This window comes from Eptatretus burgeri, chromosome 17 (genome assembly GCF_056783735.1).
Source record: "Eptatretus burgeri isolate ZD-2024b chromosome 17, Ebu_testis_v1, whole genome shotgun sequence".
NCBI lineage: Eukaryota > Metazoa > Chordata > Myxini > Myxiniformes > Myxinidae > Eptatretus > Eptatretus burgeri.
This window is the reverse complement of record NC_140977.1, coordinates 20,079,388-20,104,847: the sequence shown is the minus strand read 5'-3', so window position 1 is coordinate 20,104,847 and position 25,460 is coordinate 20,079,388. Positions and strand designations below refer to the sequence as shown.

Below are 25,460 nucleotides of genomic sequence, written 5' to 3'. Positions count from 1 at the left end.
CAAAAAGCTCTATTTTGGTCTCATCAGACCACATGACCTTCTCCCATTCCTCCTCTGGATCATCCAGATGGTCATTGGCAAACTTCAGACGGGCCTGGACATGCGCTGGCTTGAGCAGAGGGACCTTGCGTGCGCTGCAGGATTTTAATCCATGACGGCGTAGTGTGTTACTTATGGTTTTCTTTGATACTGTGGTCCCAGCTCTCTTCAGGTCATTGACCAGGTCCTGCTATGTAGTTCTGGGCTGATCCCTCACCTTTCTCATGATCATTGAGGCTCCACGAGGTGAAATCTTGCATGGAGCCCCAGACCGAGGGAGATTGACTGTTATCTTGAACTTCCATTTTCTAACAATTGCGCCAACAGTTGTTGCATTCTCACCAAGCTGCTTGCCTATTGTCCTGTCGCCCATCCCAGCCTTGTGCAAGTCTACAATTTTGTCCCTGATGTCCTTAGACAACTCTCTGGTCTTGCCCATTGTGGAGAGGTTGGAGTCTGATTGATTGAGTGTGGACAGCTGTCTTTTATGCAGATAACGAGTTCAAACAGGTGCAGTTAATACAGGTAATGAGTGGAGAATGGGAGGGCTTCTTAAAGACAAAACTAACAAATCTGTGAGAGCCGGAATTCTTCCTGGTTGGTAGGTGATCAAATACTTATTTCATGCAATAAAATGCAAATTAATTATTTAAAAATCATACAATGTGATTTTCAGGATTTTTCTTTTCGATTCTGTCTTTCACAGTTGAATTGTACCGATGATAAAAATTACAGACCTATACGTGCTTTGTAAGTGGGAAAACCTGCAAAATCGGCAGTGTATCAAATACTTGTTCTCCCCACTGTATATATATATATATATATATATATATATATATATATATATATATATATATATATATATATATATATATATATATATATATATATATTGTTATTGATTTCCGCCACCCCGGCGTGCGGGCGACCGGTTTTAGCTAACTCGTGGCCGCACACACCCACCGACTGTGGCAATCCTCGTCGCAGCTTTCGGATCAACGCCAAAATCCAGCTACGGGTGTGCTTTTAATCACACCACAACCTTGTCAATACTCTACCCGCGCTACAGGGTCCGATCGCCGAATAGTCGATTTACCTAATTATTCGCGCGGGGCAGACTACTGAGAGATTGTACCTCAACGGGACTCTTTGGAAACGAGCCGCTTAAGCAGCTCGCTCCATTTACGATTTGCCGAGTGGTGTATTATCGCCAAGCCCCATTGGACCCGATTAGCTTATCGGTATTAACAACCAGCTATTTATTCCGAACGCAATTACAGCAGCTCAATGGAGGAAGGGATGCAACGAGCAGGTGAATATTCAAACCATGCCATTTATTCACACATGTATGCAAGCAATGAAGCAATGGGGGTAAGGGACAGGACACGAGCAAAAAGACCCTACAGCCGTTTGTCTATCTATTATGTACACAATCACTTAGTCAGTTCTACTTAAGGACAAGGCGCCACAACTTTCATGCAAAGAAAACCCCAGGAAAGGAAAGGGTAGAGAACAGGGCCGGTGGCCTTTAATGTTCCGCGGAGCCCTGAAGACCGCAGGAGCTCCGCGAGACCGCGCAGGTTACCTGCCACCCTCGTGGTGACTCGCTGGACGACCCTCGATGTCTCGCCATCAACACAGCAGCTGGTGTGATGGCGACTCGGTTGGTCCGGGCCTTGCCGTGCGGCCTGGTCGATTGGGCCTATCCGATGACGCCTCAGAGGAACGAACGGGCCTTGCTCTTTTAAGAGTTGATGCTCTTTTAAGAGCCCGCCCGCTCCTCAGCGTTGCTCGGACCGTCTCGGGGCCAGCTGACGACTTCTCTCTGGCTGCCTCCACCGACCAACAGCCCTCCACTAGACTCGAAGCATGGCGCTCTCCACCGGACTCCAAGCTCCACTGCACTCGACTCCGAACCCCGACAGACTGCCGGCTTGGCGTTCCAGCGCGCCCTTTTATGGGGTACGGGGGTGCGTTTGGTCTTTCACCTTCGACCTCTCGCTCCCCGCTGGCTCTGCCCCTTTTGGCATTTTGATCCGATCTGGCCGGCAAATGCAGAGAGAGCGGACGTGGTTGAAATCACCGGCTCTCGCCCCAACAAGGAAGTCCTCGCGTCTGTCGGCGGAGATGCTGCTCGTCCGTGGAATGCCGTTGCCAGCAAAACGATGGCGGCGTTTGTGGAGATGAAGGTGAGGAGATGTTGTTGGTTGTGGTGACGGTGGTGAGGAGATGTTGTTGGTTGTGGTGACGGTGGTGAGGAGATGTTGTTGGTTGTGGCGACGGTGGTGAGGAGATGTTGGTTGTGGCGACGGTGGTGAGGAGATGTTGTTGGTTGTGGCGACGGTGGTGAGGAGATGTTGTTGGTTGTGGCGACGGTGGTGAGGAGATGTTGTTGGTTGTGGCGACGGTGGTGGGGAGATGTTGTTGGTTGTGGCGACAGTGGTGAGGAGATGTTGTTGGTTGTGGCGACGGTGGTGAGGAGATGTTGTTGGTTGTGGCGACGGTGGTGAGGAGATGTTGTTGGTTGTGGCGACGGTGGTGAGGAGATGTTGTTGGTTGTGGCGACGGTGGTGAGGAGATGTTGTTGGTTGTGGCGACGGTGGTGAGGAGATGTTGGTTGTGGCGACGGTGGTGAGGAGATGTTGTTGGTTGTGGCGACAGTGGTGAGGAGATGTTGTTGGTTGTGGCGACGGTGGTGAGGAGATGTTGTTGGTTGTGGTGACGGTGGTGAGGAGATGTTGTTGGTTGTGGCGACGGTGGTGAGGAGATGTTATTGGTTGTGGCGATGGTGGTGAGGAGATGTTGTTGGTTGTGGCGACGGTGGTGAGGAGATGTTTGTTTGCCAACATAAAGACAGCAAAAGAATAATACTACCTCAAAGATGCACAGCCCGGCTCAGGAATAATTCCCGTTAGACATCGGTGGGGAAATATATCTGGACACACACTTATCGACATAACTGATCTTTGGGGAACCTGAATGGTGATCTGTGAATTTGCACAACCGTAAAACTACGCCCTCCCCTTTTTACAGACTCGTCCCGAGTCGTCAAATTTTTGTGTGCCTTCATGTAAGTTTTCCCCTAGTACGATTTACCTTTGGATCCCTGAGTGTGACATTTGGTGTATCCATGTCCCAAAAGTAAATAACCTACGGGCTGAGTAACTAACTAGACAAACTCACTCGTACAGACGACTTAACTAAAATTGCCGGCGCTACGACAAGCATGCAGGGGGAGCAAACTCATGTGCAATTTACCATAACTTACAAATTTTACACTAAACCATGGCCCAGGACTGATAGACTCTGTGGGAAAAAGGGCATGGCAAAGTCAGTCAGTATTTTGAGGGTGAGCGCTCTGCAGCTGAAGGTCGGATGTCTTCGGGGCCTGTTCAAAAGGCCCCGTTGTCTGTCAAAACACCTCTTCATGTCTTCAGCTGCTGGAGGCAACTCACCCCAACCCGGCATGCCATATGCCATCCCACAGGCCATTTTTAAAGCAGGGAGCCAGGCTGCCCAAATGCAGTCTCTGGCTCATGAAACAAATGCAGGTATGAACAGGGAATGTGGCCAGCTGCCCAATGCAGTCCTCGGCCTCCCCCTTGAAATGAGCGCAGTGAATACAAAACGGTGCATGGGCTGCACCAATGCAGTCCCCGTGTGCGGCTGCCTGCAGGGCAGTCCCTGCAGAACACCAAATGGGCACCGACGCAAGCAAACAATGGTCGGTGGGATTGCCTGCAGGGCAGTCCCCGCAACTTGCGCGATGATCCTGGCGCACATGGTAATGGATGGAATGGGGCAAATGCAAGGAAGTGCTAGCAGGCATGGGGTCAAGGCAGAGGCAGGCAGACAAGGCATGGCAAGGCAAGGCCGGCACAGGCCGCTGTAGCAAAACACAGGCCGGCAGGTGAAGCTGGCCTCGGACCTACCCTACTGTCTCCCTCCCAACCTAACGCCTTTGCCTGTTTCTGTCCATACTCACTCCCTTAATTTGCAAAAAATCAAATTTAGCCCCATCTTATTTTTTTTTATTTTTTTTCCTTTCCTTTTACAATTCATCTCCCTAACCCCCTTTATCGTCTGTCCGGCTCACCTATCGTGTTACCTAGCCTACTCCCAACCCCTACGTTCCCTTCCTGGAGGGGAATAGGGAGAGACGAGCATCCTGTCTTGAGGCCCAATGAAGCCTCAGAATGGCCTCCTCATATCTCAGCGATCTCCTTACCACGGTGGGTCCAGCGGCCCACAACGAGAGCGAAGGAATGGATGGTGCGGAGAGGTACACTTCCCTATCTACCCTAACATTTATTACAACTTTAATTACCACGGGGCTTTCCAAAAGCGCCTGTCGCTTAAACTATTGGTTCGACCAACCAAGATTCCCATCGCCAGTGTTGGTGCCGTGACAAATTTGGGCCATGCCCTCAAATTTTCGTCCATGCCCTCGCACGGTTTCATGGCTGGGACGCGTGGCTCCCTTGGCAGGAACTACCCTCTGCCGATTCTCCAACTATGGCACCTCCGGGCCCTGCAACTGTATCCGAGCCTACCAGCTCTCTAAAACCTGGGGAGTGCCCCTCCCTGGGTACTCCCCCTCGATGCTCTTGTGGCAGACTGGCCCCACGGGCCCCTTTCCCCGGGTGCCCGTGCCCACGACACTGCCCACGTGGCTATTGGTGCCACGGGCCCCGCATCATGTGGGCCCAACCATGCCCACTATGCTATCCCGGATACTCTTGGGCCCTTGGCCTACCGCGGCCGACTTGCTCGGTGCCCAGGGTGCCCACTCACCGTTCGCAGCCACGCTCCCAGCCGTCAACAGGACTCCTGCACCCCTCCAAATGGGGTTCGAGCCTGCATTCGCACCAACAGCAAAACGACCTCCATTTTGTCAATTTGATGAACCCACTAACTCACATTACTCTGACCCCGGGGTCCCTTGGGTGGGAATCACTCCTCCCCCCAATCATTCATCGCACCATGCATACCACATTCCCTCCATACACTCAGGCCCGCTGGCCCTCACTCACTCAACATGTTTCCTTTCCACTCTTCAACGCTGAACTCTGCAATTCTTCTTACTAAATCCCTCAACTACCTCGTGCTCCCACGTCATCCCTTACAATATAGCACATCCTTTTAACTCTACGTAGCTAAGCTACGTCCCCACTACACATCCAAAGTCTGTCCATGTCTTCCAAATATCATTTCCCCATTCTCTAAATCTAAACTGACGTTCCCACTAACTTACCATTCCACAGGCCCCATGAGGACTTGTCCTTGCCCCATGAAGCCGGTCCGACTAAGCTTACCCATCGCCCTAACTAGTTCTGTTCCTGTGACCAAGCAAGGGGGTTTTCCACCTTTTGCCCAGGAATCCTGTTCACCCGAAGTGGCAAGGCTTGCTTTTCTTTTTTTTTTTCCTTGCGCGCACCAGCATGGCAACTCGCAAACTGCGCTCTTTCCCCGTGACATCATGGCAGCTGTTCGCGCTTCGCGCACCTTGTCCCTTCTCGGACAGTAACTTCCGGCAGGAATTTTTCTTCTGCCGGATTACAACCATGCAGCCACGACGTCACCCTGCGCATCCCAAGCAAGCCTCGTGTTTCGAGGGGTTCCTCACGCGAGCACATGTGCTCTGCCCATGGAGCTTTACACACACGCTCGCCTGGAGAACCCGTTCGTTCCAAAGTCACAATCCCAGCCTTCCTCTGTCCGTCCGCGGGATCGGCTAACATCCACCGCGTGCGTTTCTGGACCGGATTTCACTTGTGCAGGGGCGCACGTGGCGGCCTCGTGCGAAGCACAGCACGGACACCGCGCGTGCTGCCGTGCGAATCCGGCACAGTCCCCAAAACAGCTACGGCCGCTACTCGGCCCTTGTCCCTCGTCTGGCACCATCTTTGGCGCCATTCCACGGATGCACTCTCGCGTGCCATGACGCTTACACACCTCGTCATGACACTCTCACTCGGACATGCGGTTGCATGTTCCCGCATACCGACCGTCATCTCCCTATCATACCGCGCTCTCACACATGCAGTTTCACTCACGCATTTCACCACACTCGTAATCACACACACCGGAACAACCACGCTGAGAACTCGCGCTACCACAAGGGGTAGCGCGAGCTACCCACAAAGGGTAGCGCGGGCCCTCCATACCCCCCAAGCTCCATGTGTACCGGTCCACAGCACTCGCCCCCTCTAACTCACAAAGCTCGACCAGACTCACCTGGTCGCGATCCGCTTCAAAGGGGGCATAGCGTCTCCCTCCTTTCCTGAAGAAGGCTATCCTGCTGCTTGCACCGGGTCACAACACATTCCGCCAGCTCACCCTCATTGTCCCTCACTAACTCCATGTGTGTGTGTGTTCGTCTTTAGTTTCATCCAATTCACCCTCCAGCTCTCGTGTCTGTTTCCGTGACTATTTGCGTTTGTCACCTCTTTTGTTTCCTTCGTCTCCATTATTATTTCTGCAGTCTCCATTTTTATTTGTGTCTCCTTTATCAGGGTTTGCCCTAATTGTTGTTTCATCCGACGAGCGATGTCAATAAAGTCCCGCACCACTAACGTTCCTCCCTGTGGTGATGTCACACATCCCCTATTATTGTGCTGTTCTTCTTCCTGGCTCCATTTGAGTCGTTTTTCCTCTCCGAGCTTTTTGAGTTGTTCGTTATCTTTCCGGAGCTTTTCCATCTCCGTGGACTCTAAATTTGCTCTCTCCTTGAGTTGGTTAATTTCAAATTCATATTGTTTTTGTTTTCTACCCCACCGTCTCTCATGTTCTTCATTCTCCAATCTCATAGTTTCTTTCAATTGGTTGATCTCTCTTTCCTGTTTCATTTGTTGTTCTTTCACCATCTCCTCGTACTCCAACCTTGCCTTTTCCTTTAATCTGGCCTTGGCTTCTAACTGTTCGATCTGCACAGTGTGGTTCCTTCACGTTTCATTCTCCGTTCTCTTTCTGTATTCCTTTAGTTGTTCCACATATTTCTCTGTTTTCTATCGTCTGTTTTCGGATTTCTCTTATCCGATTGCCTGATCTTACCTCTTCCTTCAGTTGTTTCAATTCCAAATTGTGTTTCCGTTTTTCCTCTTCCAGTTGTGCCTGAAGCTTGCCAATGTTCGCCTGCCTCGCCCACGTGGTTTGAATCGGTGGGTGGGAGCCCCCGCCCAGTGTCGTGCGTTCGTTGTGCTATTAATAGCAACCCGCTCCGCGTTGCACTGAGGTGCGGCCGTGCTGCTATTTTGCAACTTTGAGTTTGTTTGCCAGCAAAGTTCATGCTCAGGATATGAGGGTGAGCACCCCCACTGACTACAATTAGTGGCTGGGTTATAATAAAAAGAACCGTCCCGGGCCATGGATTCTACATTAAAGCATATTCCTCCCTGCCCCTGCTCGCCTTGAGCTGCCATTTTGCGTATCGGATATAAAAAATTTCCACGCTCGGAATTTGATGGAAATCGAGGGTTGCTCTACACACCCTTGATCCGATTCCCGTTAATTTGGTTTGGAGGAGGGATTTGAATCCCACTCCTTGACAACAGTGTTGTGGATCTCCACCACGCTGGCGTGCGGACGACCGCTTTTAACAAATCGCAGCCGTGCGCCCACCGGATGGGCAATCCTAGTCGCAGCTTTCGGATCAACGCCGAAATCCAGCAACAGGTGTGTTTTTAACCACACCGTAAATCAGCCAACTCTTCTGTCCACGCACGACAGGGTCCCATCGCCGAATTGTCGGTTTACCTAAGTATGCGCGCAGACAGAAATGCCGGGGATTTACACCTCAATGGAGCCTGCACGAAAACGAGCCGTTCTTAAGCAGCTCGTTCTGTTTGCGATTTGCCGAGCGGTTTTATATCGCCAAGCCCCGTCGGATCCGATTATTTTATCGGCTATTAAAAGCCAGCTATTTATTCCGAACGCAATTACAGCAGCTCAATGGAGGAAGAGGACGCAACGAGCAGGTGAACATTCAAACAATGACATTTATTTGTCACGTATGCAGTCAATGAAGCAATGCAGATATACAAGCACGTATGTAATGCAATGAATGCAACAAATGGGGGTAGGGACAAGACACGAGCAAACCAAACACCTGCAGCCGTATCTATTTATTATATACACAATCACTTAACCACAATTCTACTTAGCGGACACGGCGCCACAACTTCCATACAAAGAAAACCCCAGGAAAGGAAAGGGTAAGAACAGGGCCCGTAGGCCTTTAATGTTGGCGGAGCTGTGGAGACCGAAGGAGCTCCGTGAGACCGGGCTGGTTACCTGCCACCCTCGTGGTGACTCGCTGGGCGGCCCTCGATGTTCCGTCAACACGGTAGTTGGTGTAATGGCGACTCAGTTGGTCCGGGCCTTGCCGTGCGGCCTGGTCGATCGGGCCTATCCGACAACGCCTCAGAGGAACGAACGGGCCTTTGCTCTTTCAAGAGTTGATGCTCCTTTACGAGCCCGCCCATTCCTCGGCGTTTGCTCGGACCGTTCTGTCGCTGGCTGGCGACTTCTCTCTGGCAGTCACCACCAACCCACGGTTCGGCACGGTACTGCAGGCTTGGCTGCGCTCCAGGCTTGGCTGCGCTCCAATGACCCCGACTGCCCTCCACTGAACTCGAACCTTGGCGCTCTCCACCCCGACTCCAGACAGACTGCTTGCTTGGCGTTCCAGCGCGCCTTTTTATAGGGTCCGGGGGGTAAGTTTGATCTTCCACCCTCAACCTTTCACCCCCCCCCCCGTTGGCTCCACCCCTTTTGGCATTTTGATCCGATCTCGTCGCCAATCGCGGAGAGAGCGGACGTGGTAGAGATCATCCTTACCACGCGGACATTGTGGAAATAATCGGCTCCCGCCCCAACGAGGAGTCCCCGCGTCTGTCGCGGAGATGCTGTTCGTTGTGATTCGCTGTGGTTGGCGAAAAGATAGTGGCGCAATGGAGATGAAGGTGAGGCGATGTTGTTCGTTTGTGGAGATGTTGTTGAGGAGATGGTGAGGAGCTGTCGTGGCTGTTGAGATGCGGTTGTGGTTGTTGAGATGCGGTTGTTCCAAAATAAAGACAGCAAAAGAATAATACTACCTCAAAGATCACAGCCCGGTAACACGAATATATCCCTTTAGACATCGGTGGGGAAATCTAATCTGAACACACACTTATCGACATAACTGATCCCTGGAAAACCTGAATGGTGTTCTGTGAATATCCACAACCGTAACAATATAATCAATGAATACAAAATCCTTGATAAACCGTCAATTGAACGGGAAAACAAAATCAACCAATCTGTAGTGAACATGCGACCAGTGCTTTCATCTTCACTCAAATCTCCATTGTCGCAATCTTTGAATGAAACCAAAACTCCCTCATGATTTTATCTTGGCACATTTCCAACCTCACTTTCAAAGCCAGTCGCCGACTGGGAATCCTCCATCAAGCAAAGTCCTTCCTCGGCCCACCTGAGCTCCTGACCACATACAAAGCTTTCGTCCGCAGCCTGATGGAGTACTGCTCTACCCTCTGGGCTGGTGCTCCTGCCTCCCACCTTTCTCGGCTTCACGCTGTGGAAACTAAGGCTTTTTGGATCATTGGTTTCTCCCGCGATGAGGTCGAGCCTTTGGGCCTCTCACTGTCACACCGCAGGCAGGTCGGTGGACTTTCTGTCTTCTACCGTCTCTTCTCCGGTCTCACCCCCCTGCTCTGTCTGCGATTTGTCCCCACCATATTTCTGCAGGGTGCTCAAGCTCCGCCAACAACCCCCTTCTGGAAAAACTACCAAAATCATGAATCACTGCTCACCTTCACTCTTTCATTCCTCTTTTTCCCCACCTTTGGAAAAAATTCCCTCACTCTGTTCAATCCCATTCTTACCTCCAGGCCTTCAAAACAGCTGTTCACCAGCACCTCTTATCATCCCCCATCCAAATCCTCGATCTTTTCTACCGCCGTTAATCCACCCCAAGCCCACCTCATTCAAATTCCCTGCTTTCCTTCCTGAAAGTCCCTGTAGTGTCCATCTTGTGTAACACATGATCCCCACCCCACCCCTCTCCCTTCCACAGATCTCCTAATGTCTCTGTTCCCCACTGTTTTGTCCTTCCCACATTTAATGATTACCTTACCCATGAAACACTGGGATGACACTCCACCCCTCTTGTCTCATGCTCTCATTTGAGCCTCGACAAGGTAGAACAAAAGCAAACAAACAAGCAAAAAACCATATGGCTTCACAATTCCCCTGAAAGCGTTTTAATCACAAATTTTGTTTCCAATCGTTTCTTCAAAACCCCACTGATCAGGATCAACATAATGAGAACCGTCAGAGTTGCTCATGACGGTGGAATCGGTCTCGGAATCCGAGATCGAAATAAACTGCTTTTCGATGTTAGCCGCCATGTGGATCAAAGTGGGTTTGAGTGTGATCACTGGCGAAAAGCTAAAATACACACTCTCGGGCTTTTTTTTGGCACTGTGTGCTTGGCAAAAAAATTTCAAAAATGTTTCAATCCATTAAGATGGCTACCTTTCTGTTGGCCCTCCAAAATACATGCAGAATATGCTTCATTTTGCCCTGAATAACATGTAGGTTTAAGGAACGGTACAACATTATTGGCTTCGTCATGCAGTGCCCTTTGGCGTTGCGCAGAGAAGAGATACCCGGGCTTTTGCAGCCTTGAACTCCGCTGCTGTCCAGTCTCGCTTCAAGATTAAAGTTCTCGTGTGCATTTTCTTCCAGAACAGGCCTGTCCCATCTGCATTGAAGACCTGCTCTGTTACATACCCCTTCTCGATGAGTTGCGTGAGTAGTGACAGGAAAGTTTTAGCTGCCTCACGGTCAGCTGAGGCACACTTGCCTGTGAGCTTCACATTGTGGAAGCTTCACTTCACTTGCCTGTGACCCTGCTAGCTCGGAAGAGACTGGAGGCACTCGTGCACGAATCACTACTGTCTGCAGCACCACCTGTGCCAACCAGATGACCGAACATGCGCTTTGCATTTTCACGAATCAGAGGTCCACTTCAAGGCACATTTTACTGGGCATTGTCATCCAACCACACATTCAATGCCTTCTCCATCGTTTTGATGTGAACGTCCCTGACCTGGGTAATCACTTTTGTGCTGGGTACTGCCCTAGCCGTAACAGTTTCACGAATCGCCTTCTCGTTTTTTTCATGCAACGGACGGCCGACTTTTTCACGCGATCATGGCTGCCCACAGAGGCCGCACTCTCACCTCTTGAAAGTCGGTCAAGCAGCTCCACTTTCTGGCTCATGACCTTTTTTCTGCCTCTTGGGAGCAGATGCATCTCTTGCACTAAGGACCCATGATCGAACAATGAGCGCAAAAAGTCCACGAGCATGACGAATCACAGGTTAATGCAGCAGGAGGAAAATAAAGAATGAGACCCAGGAAACGCTGCACATAAGTAGCCATGCAGGGGTTGTGGGTAGATTGAGGAGGGGTGGGTCATGTGACAATCATTTGTGGGGGATGGTGGTGGGGGAGGGTTTATGCACAGTTGGTGGGAGATGTTTATGACTGTTGTATGCACACAACTGGTGGCAGATTGTTTATGAGTGGCTGTTGGGAGATGGTTTTAGAACTGTTTTAAGCATGCAGCTGGTTGGAGATGGTTTTTGCACCCACAAAAAATGCGAATTGACGATAGTACAAATTGAGGATAACAAGACACAAGGTACATGATTGTTGGTTCAAATCTTTCACTTAATGACAAAATTTGAGAAAATGGATGTTTGAGAAATTGTTCCACAATCGTGATTATTTCTTAAAGAAATCAAATCAAAAAGTAGGGTTTTTATCGTTTACACCAGAATTCATCATCAAACTGTCCAAAACAAAATCTATAGGCATTGACAGAAACCTTCATGGGGATGGCTCTCGAAGAAAGAAGCTTCAGAGTCATTTGGTTCTGGTAGATCCAGGTGGACATCAATGTCATGCTCAGTTTTCACTTCCACTTTCACAAATAAATCTGGAAAAGTAACTTTTATTAAATGCTGGCAGTATTGTGTCACATGCATAACTGGTTATATACTCTTAAAATAGCAAAATAAATATTGCATTAAAATCATTGATTTCAGGTCTTCCTTAAAGAGAGAAAATAAAACATTTCGAGGAATTGCATAGAATCAAAGCATGACAATGTCAAAGCATAAAACATTCTGTACAAACTGCCTCAATGTTATGAGATGCTTCTTACCCAACAACAACTTCAGTGGGAATTTCACCATCACCCAGGCTGAGATAGGTACTTGTACCAATTAGGTATCAGTACCATTTGGGTCGTGAGGTGAATGAGATTCCAAATTTTGGATGGACTGCTCTTGGCCATCCGAGAGCAATGGTTCCTAAGATTTTTTATCCACGATCCAAAATTTGAAATCACATTCACCTCATGACCCAAGTAATACTGATACCTACTTGGTGCCAGTACCTATGATAAAAATTGTCAGAGAAAACACTTTCGACATGAAAACCCCCCTAAAAAAAATTAAAAAATAAAAATCAAGATTTGGAGGTGTGTTTTTTCCAATTTTGGGTTGGGACCCCAGGCTTCGAGGTACACATTCACATACAAGCTGTATAGCCTGGGTTTGAATCCCAACCCAGCGATAAACTGTCATCCCAGTGTTTCATGGGTAAGGTAATCATTAAATGTGAATGTGCCATCCCTCGGATGGACATTAAATGGTAATCTCGTCTGATAGCATTCAGTGGTGGACCTTAAAGATCCTACATTGTCCTTCGTGAAGAGGTGGTGAGCTATCGCCAGCACCATGGGCAAATTCCAAATTCCTGCCCTCACGAGCACAGGGCATTGCATCAGCAGCACAGCCAACACAGGACCACACCCACATCTGTCGCTCGACTCCACCCAACATGGCACCGAGACGAAATGATATGGCCGCCATTCAAGTTTTCAAGCAGGCCTACCATATTTGGAAATTGTACCAGGTGGCACTATATGGTATACATTTGCATACAGGAAAAACATGGGGTAGCCTTCCCAGGTTAGATTGCAGTCGTGTGTACTGGGGTGGTGCTGAGGTGTCGTCCACCAGATGGCGGTCTCCTTGGGTTAGTGACGCAGTCCCTTCGGATGGGTTACTGGAACGTCCTATCCCTAAGAGAGGATAATCACCTGAGCTCAAGCGTTTGAACATCCGTATTGCAGCACTCTCTGAGGTTCGGAGACCGGATAGTGGCGAGATCATGGTGGGGAGTTCCACCGACTATCGGTCTGGTCGCTTTGATGGTTACCATGCCCAAGGAGTTGCTGTAGCTGTGTCCAATAAGCTGATTCCAATGGTAATTAAGGTAACACCAGTAAACGAGTGTATTATGAGACTCATTGAAAAGGATTCATCACTTCTTGGGTGTCGTTTCTCTGGTCTCTGGATATGCTCCGACTGAGGCGAGTGATCTCACCGTGAAGGACGCATTCTATACCACACGCGAGTCTGTCGTTGATCAGTGCCCCAGGCGAGATACTCTTCTCGTCATGGGAGATTTCATTGTATCAAATGGAACTGATAGGGATGGTTATGAGATGTGTTTTGGTCCCCATGGGTCTGGAACTGTGAACCAGAATAGCACTAAGTTCCTTGACATTGCAAGAAGCCATGGACTTAGGGTGGCTGGTTCATGGTTTCAGCACCCATAGGCTCATTGCTGGACTTGGTATTCCAACGATGATGGTGTGGGAAAGGAGATTGACCATGTGCTCGTTGATGGTCACTGGAGGATGATCCAGAACTGCAGGGTCTACGGGAGAGCTCAGTTCTTCAATACCGACCACAGGCTTGTGGTAGCAACTCTGACGTTGCAGCTTTATTCCCGGAGAATGATGGGTGGATGATGTCCAGCCTAGGCTGGATGACGGCAAGCTCAAGGATGAGAGGGCAGCAGAGGAGTTCGCGGACAGGCTGAGTGGAGATTTTGGGGGGGTCAGATTGCTTTGGGGAATCCTGAAGAGTTGTGGAGTGCCTTCAAGACCACCATCCTTGATGTTGCCGGTGGATGTCTTGGAACTCACCGGAGTGCAAAGAAGAATTTTGTCTCTCAAGGAACACTAGATACCACTGACCAGAGTTGCAGAGCCAAGCTGTTCAGAGAGTCGAGGCATAAAACTGTGCGTGTGCTAAGGGTGGACAAAGAGGCCTATGTGCGAGGAATCTGTGATGGAGTAGAGAATCACCTGTGGTCAAGTGATTCTCGTTCTGCTTACAGGGGAATTTGTGCATTGTGATCCTCCAAGCCCATCCAACGATGTACTGCATTTAGAGCAGAGGGTGGAGGGCTCTTGACAGAGGAGACCAAAGTGAAGGCCCGCTGGGCCAGTTACTTTGAGCAGAGTTACCAGGCTGATCCACTGGCTGTTGAGTAGGATGTGAGGGGTGTTACCATCCCAATTACTCACCCTCCAATCAACTGTGATCCACGTTCATTTGTGGAAACAGGCTGTAATGAAACGGTTGAAATGGGTAAAGCTCCTGGGATCTATGGAATCCATGCTGAACTTCTCAAGGTTGGCGGAAATGCTGGACTCGTGTCATTGCATGCAGTTCTGTGCTCTACCTGGAACACAGGCATCATCCCAACTGACTAGAAGAGGGGCCTTGTTGTCCCTCCCTGGAAAGCGAAGGGTGATGATCGCTAGGGCTGCAACAACTCCCGAGGGATGACGCTGCTCTCAGTGCCGGGCAGGGTGTTTGCTCGGATAATTCTTGAACGGGTTCGCCATCATCTGCTTGAGCACGAGCACCCAGAGCAGTCAGGCTTTACACCAAAAAGGTCAACGACTGACTGTATCCTTGCCCTTCGGGTCCTCACCGAATGCAGACGAGAGTTTCAGCAGGTGCTGCTTGCAACCGATGCTGATCTCTGCAAAGCGTTTGATTCAGTGAATCGGGATGCCCTCTGGAGGATTCTCAGTTTTCGTGGAGTGCCAACAAAACTGATCAATCTGATGTCTGAACTCCACTCTGGAACTGAGAGTGCTGTGAGATGTGATGGTACTATCTCCGACTTACTTCCAGTTGTTACTGGAGTTCGTCAAGGCTGTGTATTGGCATCCACACTTTTCAGCGCTTGTATGGACTGGTTTCTCAGGAGGATGTCGTAGAGATCAAGCTGCTGTGCGTTTTGGGAATGCCAAGATCTCTGACCTTGATTTCACAGTCATCCTTGCAGAGACTCTGAAGATCCTTTTGCGGGGCCTCGCGGTGCTGAATGAGGAGTCGTAGCCGCTGGGATTACAGGTTTCCTGGGTCAAAATGAAGAACCAGGCTTTCACTGACATCTTGGATGCTGCAATCTTGTCTGTATCTGTTTGTGGTGAGGATATTGATGTCACACAGAGATTAATTTACCTTGGCAGTGATATTTATGTCTCCCCCGGCTTTGAGCCAGAGGTCAATAGACATCTGGGTCAGGCCTGGGGAGTCATGGATTCAATGGATCATGGGGTGTGGCACTGTCGGTAAGGCCGAGGTCACATTTGCCACGGCTGCCGTGGGGTCTCCAAAATCTACGGCCACTAGCAATTATAGGGCGGCCGCAATATTTCCACGGTCACACAATGTAGCAGTCACATATGTTTTTATTTTTCGGGAAGCCGCACGGCGTATTTATAAATTGTAGAGACCGAAAACGTGGGGTTGCCGTACGGTCTTTGATTTGATGTCGCACGGTGACCTTAGGGCGTTCCTGTGGCGGCCATAGAATTTTCAAGGTAGACGCAAGGTGCCCGCAAGGGGGCCCTAAGGCGAATGTGCGGCCAGACGGACGGTAACGAATGGGTTAATTTTTTTTTTATTTTTTACTTTTTTTTTTAAAATCGGCTTGTCGAAATGCAACGGCGAACGTAGAAATGAAAAAAGTTATAACTCCGAGTTATAATTCCACAGCGACCTTACGGCCTGTAAAGTATAGCCATACGGCGTAGGGCCACCCTGAGGCCACCTCAGAAACTCTGTGGCCGCCGCACGTTTCTATCAATTCAGAGGGTGTACGGCCGCCGTATCCTCGCTGTAGAGCAAATGTGACTTCGGCCTTAGGTCTTAGAAATTGTGGAGACCGAAAAAGTGGGGTTGCCGTACGGTCTTTGATTTGATGTCGCAAGGCGACCGCAGGGGGCCCTAAGGTGAACGTGCGGCCAGACAGACGGTAACAAATGGGTTAATTATTATTCTTTTTTTTTCCAGTTTTTTTGTCTGCTTGTTGAATTGCTACGGCAAACATAGAAATGAAAAAAAGTTATAACTCCGCGTTATAATTCCACGGCGACCTTACAACCTGTAAAATATAGCCAAACGGCGTAGGGCCACCGCAGAAACTCTGTGGCCGCCGCACGTTTCTGTCAATTCGGAGGGCGTACGGCTGCCGTATCCTCGCCGTAGAGCAAATGTGACGTAGGCCTAACTGTGCAGGACGATGAGAGTCTTCAGTTCCTTGGTGCTTCCAGTCTTGCTCTATGGATGTGAGACGTGCACTCTGACCAGGTATCTGAGACGGAGACTTAATTGCTTTGGTTCCAGGTCTCTTCAGAGAATCCTTGGCTATCGCTGGTCAGACTTTGTATTGAATGAGTGGTGACTGAGAGAGACTCAAATGAGATTTGTTCCATGCATAGTCCGTAAGCGTCAGCTGCGGCTCTATGAACATGTGGCTCATTTTCCTGATGCTGACCCTGCTCACAAGATTCTCTCAGCGAGAGAGCCTCATGAAAAGGAGGGGGCCAATGGGCCGACCACGTGCTTCGTGGTTGCAGCACATTGATCAGCATCTCAAGGAGATGGGGATGGGCTAGGCATCTGCCTGGGAGATGGCCAGATGGAGGCCCCTGGAGTATCAGCGGAAAGTGGACGCAGCGACGCGCTGCTCAGGTGCATGCTCCCATACCTAACTTGACTCAACACATTAGGCTTGTTGGCCTCTGCTGATTACCGATATTCACTGTCCAGATTGGTGGTGTCAGATTTCCATTGTCTTTGGTTTGGGTCTAGTGCGACTTTCGATGAGGGACCACCACCCAAAATCACAATAACTCATATAGATGTCAATGGGCTTAAAATACATGTAAAATGGAACAATTCTCACACTCTCACTATGTCTCTTCGAAAGGACCATTTGGAACCCCCCCCCCCCAATCTACTTTCTCAAGAATCCTTTTGAAGAAGTCCTTTCATTCAAGCTTTTGGGCCTCACGATCTGCCATGCTCTTTCATAAGAAAACCACATTTCCAACCTGGCCTCCAAGGCAAGTCGTCAACTGTGCATCCTCCATCATGCAAAGTCCTTCCTCGGCCCACCTGAGCTCCTGACCACGTGCAAAGCTTTCGTCCACAGCCTGATGGAGTACTGCTCTCCCCTCTGGGCTGGTGCTCTGCCTCTCACGTTTCTTAGATTCATGCTGTGGAAACCAAGGCATTTAAGATCATTGGTATCTCCCACGGTGAGGCTGAGTCTTTGGGCCTCTCACTCTCTCACCAGAGGCAGTTTGGTGGTCTTTCTGTCTTCTACCATGTCCTTTCCGGTCTCGCCCCACCCCGCTCTGTCGGCGATATGTCCACCCCCTCTCATCCCCCCATATTTCCGCAGGGCGCTCAAGGCTGCAGATTCTCTCACTTTGCAAATGCTCAACAATTGTACACCCTGGTATTCTTAATAAAGAAACAGAGGCCAATAATTTAGGATCATTGGTATCTCCCACGATGAGGCTGAGTCTTTGTGTCTCTCACTCTCTTACCCCAAACAGGTCAGTGGTCTTTCTGTCTTTCACCATCTCTGCTCCGGCCTTGCCCCTCCCCTCCCCCTTACTCTGTCTGAGATATGTCGTCCCCATATTTTCACAGGGCGCTCAAGTTCCGCCAGCAACACCCTTCTGGTAAAACTACCAAAATCACGAATCACTGCTCACCTTCACTCATTCATTCCTCTTTTTCACCCACCTTTGGAATAAACTCCCACTCTCTTCAATCCCATTCTACCCCCCAGGTCTTCAAAACAGCTGTTCACCACCACCTCTTATTTTCCCCCATCCAAAACCATGATCGTTTCTACCCCCAATAATCCACCCAAACCTACCTCCTTCAAATTCCCTGCTTTCCTTCATGAAAGTTCCCTGTCGTGTCCATCTTGTTTACCCCGTGTTCCCGTCACATCCCTCTCCCTTCCTCAGATCTCCTAATGTCTCTGTTCCCCACTGTTTTGTCCTTCCCTCTCCTGCTGCTCTTGTCTCCTGCCCCCAATTGTTGTGCATTGTGTGTTAGCTGTCATACGAGTATCAGCAAGTTATACAAAAAACTAAATGAATAAAAACAGAATCGGACTCCCAAACAGCCGACATTAGAACTGCTCTTTCCGCCGAGCAGAGGTGAATGCACAAGCGCAAATAATCCACCACGATGTTATTATTTTACGAATTTCACACTGCAGCCATTGCAGTGCATGCAGTTCCCCTAAAGAGGGGAATTTTATTGTGCTGGAGGATGGAACCATGGCTAAAAATACACAGTAACTCAGTTGGAACTCCACATAAAGACCGTCACTCCACCATAAACATGCTGATGCTGCTTCTGCTCTCCCAACAATGGATGGAGGCCCTCAATTTCACACATGACATCAGGACCGTCTTTTGGGATACATCTCGAGCTTTATATCCTGTATCAAACAGCTGATGCCACCTGAGCTTATTACATGACGCTGTCAAATCAAACTTGATATCCAATCTTCACAAACTACTCCATGGTGATAAAACCATAAAATGCAGATAAAATGTGACGAAGTTTGATTCACAGAGATGAAAAAGATGATTCTCAGTTGCATAAGTATTCAAACCCTTTGCCTAATTAACCTAAAAATCACTTCACGGGCAAATTATTTGTTTGAAAGGTTATAAAATAAGTGTAATAGGTTTCACCTGCATGTAATCAGTGGCTTCACTTATGTAAGGAGTTTTAAGGTACAACTCAAATGGTCAACCAACAAGGTAAACATGAAGACCAAGGAACTTTCTAAAGAGGTCAGACATAAAATGATGGACAAGCACCGTTCAGGAGAGGGTTAAAAGAAGATTTCAAAATCACTTATTATCCCTTTGAGCACAGTGAAATCGATCATTACGAAGTGAACAATGTGTCATACAACCCAGACTCTACCCAGATCAGGTCACCCATCCAAACTCAACAGGCAAGCAGAAAGTTGGTATGGGATGTCACTGTAAATCCAGCAATGATTGAAAGATCTGCAAGGTTCCATGTCCGAGATTTGGGTCAGTGTTCATCAATGAACAACATCCTGTTCCCTTTACAAAGATGGCTTCTATGGACAGGTGGCAAGAAAGAAGCTATCACCCAAAAAGATGCACCGAAAAGCTCGAATGGATTTTGTGAAAAGCATCTTCATGAAACTGCAGGCACATGCAGAAAGCTTTTGTGGTCAGACGAGACAAAAATTGAACCTTTTAGGTTTAAAGTCAAAGCATTATGTCTGACCCAAGCCTAAAACTGCACAACACCCAGTCGTCGCCATCCCTCCCATCAAGCAGGGTGGTGGCAGCATCAAGTTATGGGGTCGCTTTTCATCAGAAGGGACTGGCAGGCTTGTCAGGATAGAAGGGACAAAGGATGGTGCAAAGCATAGGAGTATCCTTGGTTTAAAACCTGCCAGAATCAGGTGTGCATCAAACTGGGTCGGGGATTCACATTTCAGCAGGACAATGATCCAAAGCACAAAGCTAAAGCCACACTGTAGTGGCTGAATAAGAAGAAAATAAATGTTTGAGAGGCCCAAAGTCCTGACTTGAACCCCATTGAACATTTATGACGAGACTTGAAGATTCTTCGACTCTTCGACTCAGATTCTGCAACCAGTCCAGACGACATCAGCCCACGTGTTTCCGATAAACCTGCTCCTCTGATCTTGCTCATCGTCCCTCTGTTGCATTCACCCTCTCATTTGCTCAAGGCCATCTGCCATGTGTTTGGAAATCAGCAAACATTACTGCCCTGCATAAAAAGGTGCAAAAACAGATCCCTGCAACTACAGACCAATCAGCCTTCTCAGCTGCAAAAGGTGCTTCCACCAAGGACTGACCTCAGGGTGGAATATTTGTTTGATCTCTTCACTGAAGAATAAAAAAATTCATTTGGAAAAATGGTGTCTTCATAATTCATCTAAATGTGGCATTATTGGTTTAGGGTGAATACTTTTGCAGGACAATGGAAATCCATGATCACTGCTTGCCTCCAATCTTTCATTTTTGTCACCTACAGAAACAGCTTCCACATTCTCTTCAATTACATTTTCCACTCCAGGTGTTCAAGACAGCTGTTCACCATTATGATCTGGGATATCATCCACCATCCAAAAACATGACATCTTCCACTCCAAATGACCCCATTCTAAATAAAGTGCTCCCTTTTTCCAGGACATTGTGATTTTTTTGTTCCACCTCTCCCACACCTCTTTTCGTTCGTTGTTTGTTGCCATCTGTTTTTTTTTTAGTGTTTTACTCGTACTCATACTTTAGTGTTTCATCTCATGTTCCCCTTACACTTTTGTGTTTCATTCCACTTGTGTGCAGCTTGTTCACCCACATGAGTCATTCTCCCCTCACGTTCATCTCACTCTCACTTCGACTCAGCTGTTGTTTCTTGCCCCTTCCCATTTTATTCCCTTCCATTCTGCTCTCGGTCTCCCACAAGCTTCTGTCATATGTTCAAAACATTAAAACCTCGGCACTAAGCAAACACAGATCCATCAGAAGTGATGTAGATCACACAACTCACCATTCAGCTGGTCACTTTGCTCCTCTTCCAGACCACAGGAGTTCACGTCCTCCATTTTAATCTGCAGAATCTCAGAAGATCCTTGCAGCTCTTCAGCCTTCATTCCACACCCAAACATGGTCAGCTGTTCCGATTCCGGCTGCTCACAACAGGAATCCTTCCAACCAACTTGAGCATCCATTGTGGGTGAACCTTTAAAGAGGCAGAAAACATACCATCCCTGATGTTTGCTCCAACCTGAGGACCTTGATCCCACACAGTACCTGCATGTGAAGTACCTCTAAACTTGAGACTATCCTCTGCCTAAACCAGTTGCATCACTATAAATATTCACCCCACACACACCCGCATCATTTGATATCCCCAAATATAAATTGTACGTGTGCAGGTTCTTCAGACAATCCTCTAATTGTATTGCATGCTGATGTAAATTTTGACATATAAAACAATCAAAAAGATTAGATACTTACCTAAAATCTGAGCCTGTTCAGCAATTTCATGATGAAGACATTCAATAACTAGAGGGGGAGCACTCGGGAGAGTGCAAAACCTCTGCCGCCAATACTGCTGGGTCACTCAAGTGAACCTTATATCTTATTCATTAAATATGATGTCAACAGGGCTGATAATTCTTTTCTCCAACATTTTTTTTGGGGGGGGGGGGGGTGGAAATCACTTAAAACATGTAGAAATGTAAAAAAAAAAAAAAAAATTCTCTAACAATTTTTTTGGGGGGGGGGACCAAGTCCAAAATCTAATGGCATCCTTGGACCATACCTAACCCCCCCCGCCCCCCACCAAGTTTCGTCGAAATCCGTCGAAGAGTTTTTCTGCAATATTGTTCACAAACAAACAAACAAACAAACAGAAAGGGGTGAAAAACAGTAACCTCCATCCATCTTCGATGGCAGAGGTTAATGAGAAGGCCTAACACACAGCACAGGGGATGTGTATGAAGGAGTATTTCTGCCCAAATGTAATCCATGCAGCACATGCATGTCAATATGTAGACAGATCCCCCATGTTACTGGCTTTCAGGTAATAAAATAAAAAGGAACCCACTGTTAAGAAAATTCTGCATTGAATTTTCGTAAAATTTGGTTGACCGAACAGGTCCACAAAGGCCAATAGGCCAATTTGAGCCAGATTTTCTAAAATACTTAAATTTCATCAGGATTTGCACATCAGGTGAGTGAATTGAACCACTCATTACTTTTGAGATTTCCGTAGATCAAAAGGTCAACATAGGCCATAAGGCCAAATTGTTTAATTGTTTCTAAAATTGTCAATTTTATCTGATTAACTTGAAATTTGAAGACCATTTTGCCGTTCAGGTCGGTGAATTCAACCACCTATTAATTTTGAGATCAAAATCGGCCAAAAGGGCAATTTGGGCCAAATATTCTAAAATTGTCAATTTTCATCTGGTTGATTTGAAATTTGAAGACCATTTGCATGTCAGCTTACTGAATACAACAACCAATTATTTTTGAGGTCAGCGCATGCCAAAGGTCGACATAGGCCAAATGCTCAACAATTTAGGAACACTTTCTAAAATCCTCAATTTGCATTTGATTGACTTTAAATTTGAACAGGATTTGCATATCAGGTAAATAAATTCAACCACCATTGAATTTTAAAGTCAACACCGGACTAATTTCTCAAATTGATAGTGATTATATATATATATATATATACATATATATACATACATATATATTGTTGTGGTTGACCAAATTCGCAAACCACCATTCAGGTCCCTTAGGTGAGATATCTCGGTAAGTATATGTGTGGTTAGGGCCAAACCCGTTGTCTAGAGGGAATAAATGTCATTCATGCGTGCTGCGACTCTTCAGGATAGCCGTTTTTCTTTTACTATCTTTATTTTGGACCAACCGCCATTATTACCACCACCAACCACGTCTCAACAGCCATCACAACAACCACCAACCACAACGCCGCTTCACCACAACCGCCACGACCTTTACCGTCACAACTCGCCACCATCGCATCACCGTCATCTCGCGCCACTCGTGGGCACCGATGCTGGACTCATGTAGAGCGCGCGACGAGCAGCGTGTTCAAAAGCATCGCGGACTTTCCGCAGAAAAACGGATCAAAAACGACTCACGCCCACTTTTGTTCCGTCCAATCGGTGAGCGAGGGGCGATTTGGCCCCGCCTCCAGGGCGTTGGAGGGCGGTCGCTATATGCAAATTCATGGATCAAAAAGCATTCACGCCCACTTTTTATCGGGCCAATGGGGAGCGAGGTGAAAGGTCGGAGGCAGAGGGTCAAAGATGAGAGAGCGAAGCCACGGGGCTTATAAAAACGACTGCGTTCGTCAGTCGAGTCGAGTCGAGTGGAAGTTGAGTGCAGTTCAGTTCGCAGGAGGAAGAGTTGAGTTGGAAGCGGAGGAAGAGTTCAGTGTGCGTTGGAAAGAGTGAGTTCGGAGTTCAAGAGAGTCGTCGGTGGAGCTGGAAGGAAGTTGCGCGTTGGAACGAGCTGTGCGTTGGAACGAGTTGTCGGCGGAGCTGTGGAGAGGTGGCGGCGGCGAAGACGGACGAGGGGGTGCTCGCGTCGGTGCCGGGAGCTTAAGGCGGGAGGCCGACGGCGCGACCTGGTCGAGGTGGAGACGCTCGTCGCGGGACCCGAGACAGAATAAAAATCCTCCTTCCCCCGAGCATCAGCAACCCCCTCCTGTTTCCCCCTGCGCTGAGATAGTGCGACAAAGGGGGCCCCTTTTCCCACCCCCTACCAGACACTGTCCGCGAGGCCCGCGGAGTTGGGGCACCATCGCCACTTCGCGCCTCATCATCAGACGGGTAGGCCCGACCCGGTCTCGGCCCCAGGCCCGCCTCATCCTTGAGGGTGTTCTTTTTCTTGGTTTTGGGTATGTGTTGTCGGCGCCGTCTGTGAAGTAGAATTGTATAAGTGTTGCCGTGTGCTCGGTAGTCGGATAGCTCTGCATTGTGTCTTCGCTTTTACATTTGCTTTTTGTGTAAAATTGCATTGTGTTTCTTTTCCTTTTACATGTGCTTTTGGTGGAATTGTATATGTGTGCTTTCCGTTCATCGCGAATAAATGTGCTTTATGTTGAACTGTTTTCCCGCTTCGCTTCGTCATTTCTTTCATTGAATCCCCATCTTGCTTCACGTAAAGGGTTGGTCCTGGGCTAAGACGCCCGATAATTAACCGAACCGTCGAGGCCGACGAATAACACCGCTCGGTTATCCCGATAGTACGGAACGGGTCGCTTAAGTGGCCCGTGTCCGAAGTCGACCTGCGGCGAGGTGCGATCGCCCGGTCTACCCTCCGTGTGGGTACTTAGGTAGGTCGAATTTGGCGAGCAACCCTATCCCACGCGGGGGCCGATTGGCTCGATCGCGGTGAGACCGAAAGGTCCACCCGTGACTGGTTCCCGGCGTTAGTCCGAGAGGGTCACGACTGGATTGTCCGTCCGGTGGGCGACGTGCCGCGATTCGAGTTACGTGGCCGTCAGCACGCCGGCGGGCGCGAATCCGCGACACTGGTGTCAGGTCGTGCGATATAAACCCATCGCCCTCCTCACGGCACTGGTAACGGAGAACGGGAAAACGGGCTCTCCTGTCTCCAATTAAATTCACGGGAATCGGTCCAGGGGTGAGAGAAGCGACCCCCGATTCCCTCCAAATTACGAGCGAGCTAAATTAACCCTTTAAGAGAGGCAAGATGGCGTCTCAAGGCGAGCGGGTGCCGGGTGGATTAGGTATGTGTAATAGTAATGTAGAATCCATGGCTCAGGACGAGATCACCGTGCAAGAGAAACCCGTACCAGAAGGTTGGGAATGCATCGATGCCCTTCATCTGGTCGGTTTTTTTTATTATAACTCCACCACTAAATGTAGTCAGTGGGAGTGGCCAGGGCAGGTGACAATGCAGCACGTTATGGAACTCGCGCAGAGCATAATTGACGGAATGAAAGAAAGGAACAACGAAATGAAGAGAAATACGCAACAAATGGAAAATAAAAAAATGGATGGAAACGCACTCGAAGCGAAAAACCAATTAAAAGAAAGCCAGGAGGAGACAGAGGAGGGATTGAAGGTCGAAACGGTGGAGTGTGAGAAAAGACTTCAAGACATGACGAAGAGAGTTGATAAGCTGGGACTGGAGGTAAAAACGGAGACAGAGGAACTGGGAAGACGGGTAGAAAACCACAAGCGCAAGCCGGAAGAACAGTTCGAAGCCAAAGCAAGGTCGGAGGGTGCGAAGATGAGAAAAGAATTGGAAAAGAAAGTTTCTGAGTTACAGAAACACCAAAACAAAGAGAGGGAACTACAAAACGAACTGAGAGTGTTAAAAGAGGAAAGGAAGAGAACGGAAAATGAAACTTTAAGAAACCACACTGTACAGATCGAACAGCTGGAAGCGAAGGCCAGACTAAAGAATGAGGAACAAGAAAGAGTAATGAGGGAAGAACGAATGAGACAGGAGAAAGAAATCAGTCAGTTGAAAGAAATGACGAGATTGCAGAAGGAGGAACAAGAGAGACAGTGGAATAGAAAACTGAAAGAGTATGAATTTGAAACTGAACGACAAAAGGAAAAAAATAG

At 48.4% G+C, this 25,460-nt stretch overlaps 2 protein-coding genes across 13 annotated transcripts in view; both read right to left on the bottom strand.

Moving 5' to 3' along the window:
* LOC147009491 (uncharacterized) overlaps window positions 1–25,460 on the bottom strand; it is a 97,829-nt gene that overhangs the window by 32,313 nt on the left and 40,056 nt on the right. For 5 of the 12 annotated variants that reach the window (XM_085861835.1, XM_085861834.1, XM_085861845.1 and 2 more), the window contains exons 2-4: window positions 20,867–21,058; window positions 11,935–12,045; window positions 11,286–11,366 (exon numbers count right to left, since the gene is read on the bottom strand). In XM_085861835.1, the coding sequence (XP_085717961.1) occupies window positions 11,286–11,366; window positions 11,935–12,045; window positions 20,867–21,047 (373 nt within the window). In that variant the 5' untranslated portion in view covers window positions 21,048–21,058. Of the gene's footprint in view, window positions 1–11,285; window positions 11,367–11,934; window positions 12,046–20,866; window positions 21,059–25,460 lie in introns of those variants that run through there. The other 7 variants (XM_085861837.1, XM_085861839.1, XM_085861838.1 and 4 more) reach the window with 7 other exon arrangements.
* The window catches only part of LOC147009492 (uncharacterized), a 170,951-nt gene that overhangs the window by 116,721 nt on the left and 28,770 nt on the right, over window positions 1–25,460 (bottom strand). The gene's annotated exons all lie outside the window — the stretch shown is intronic.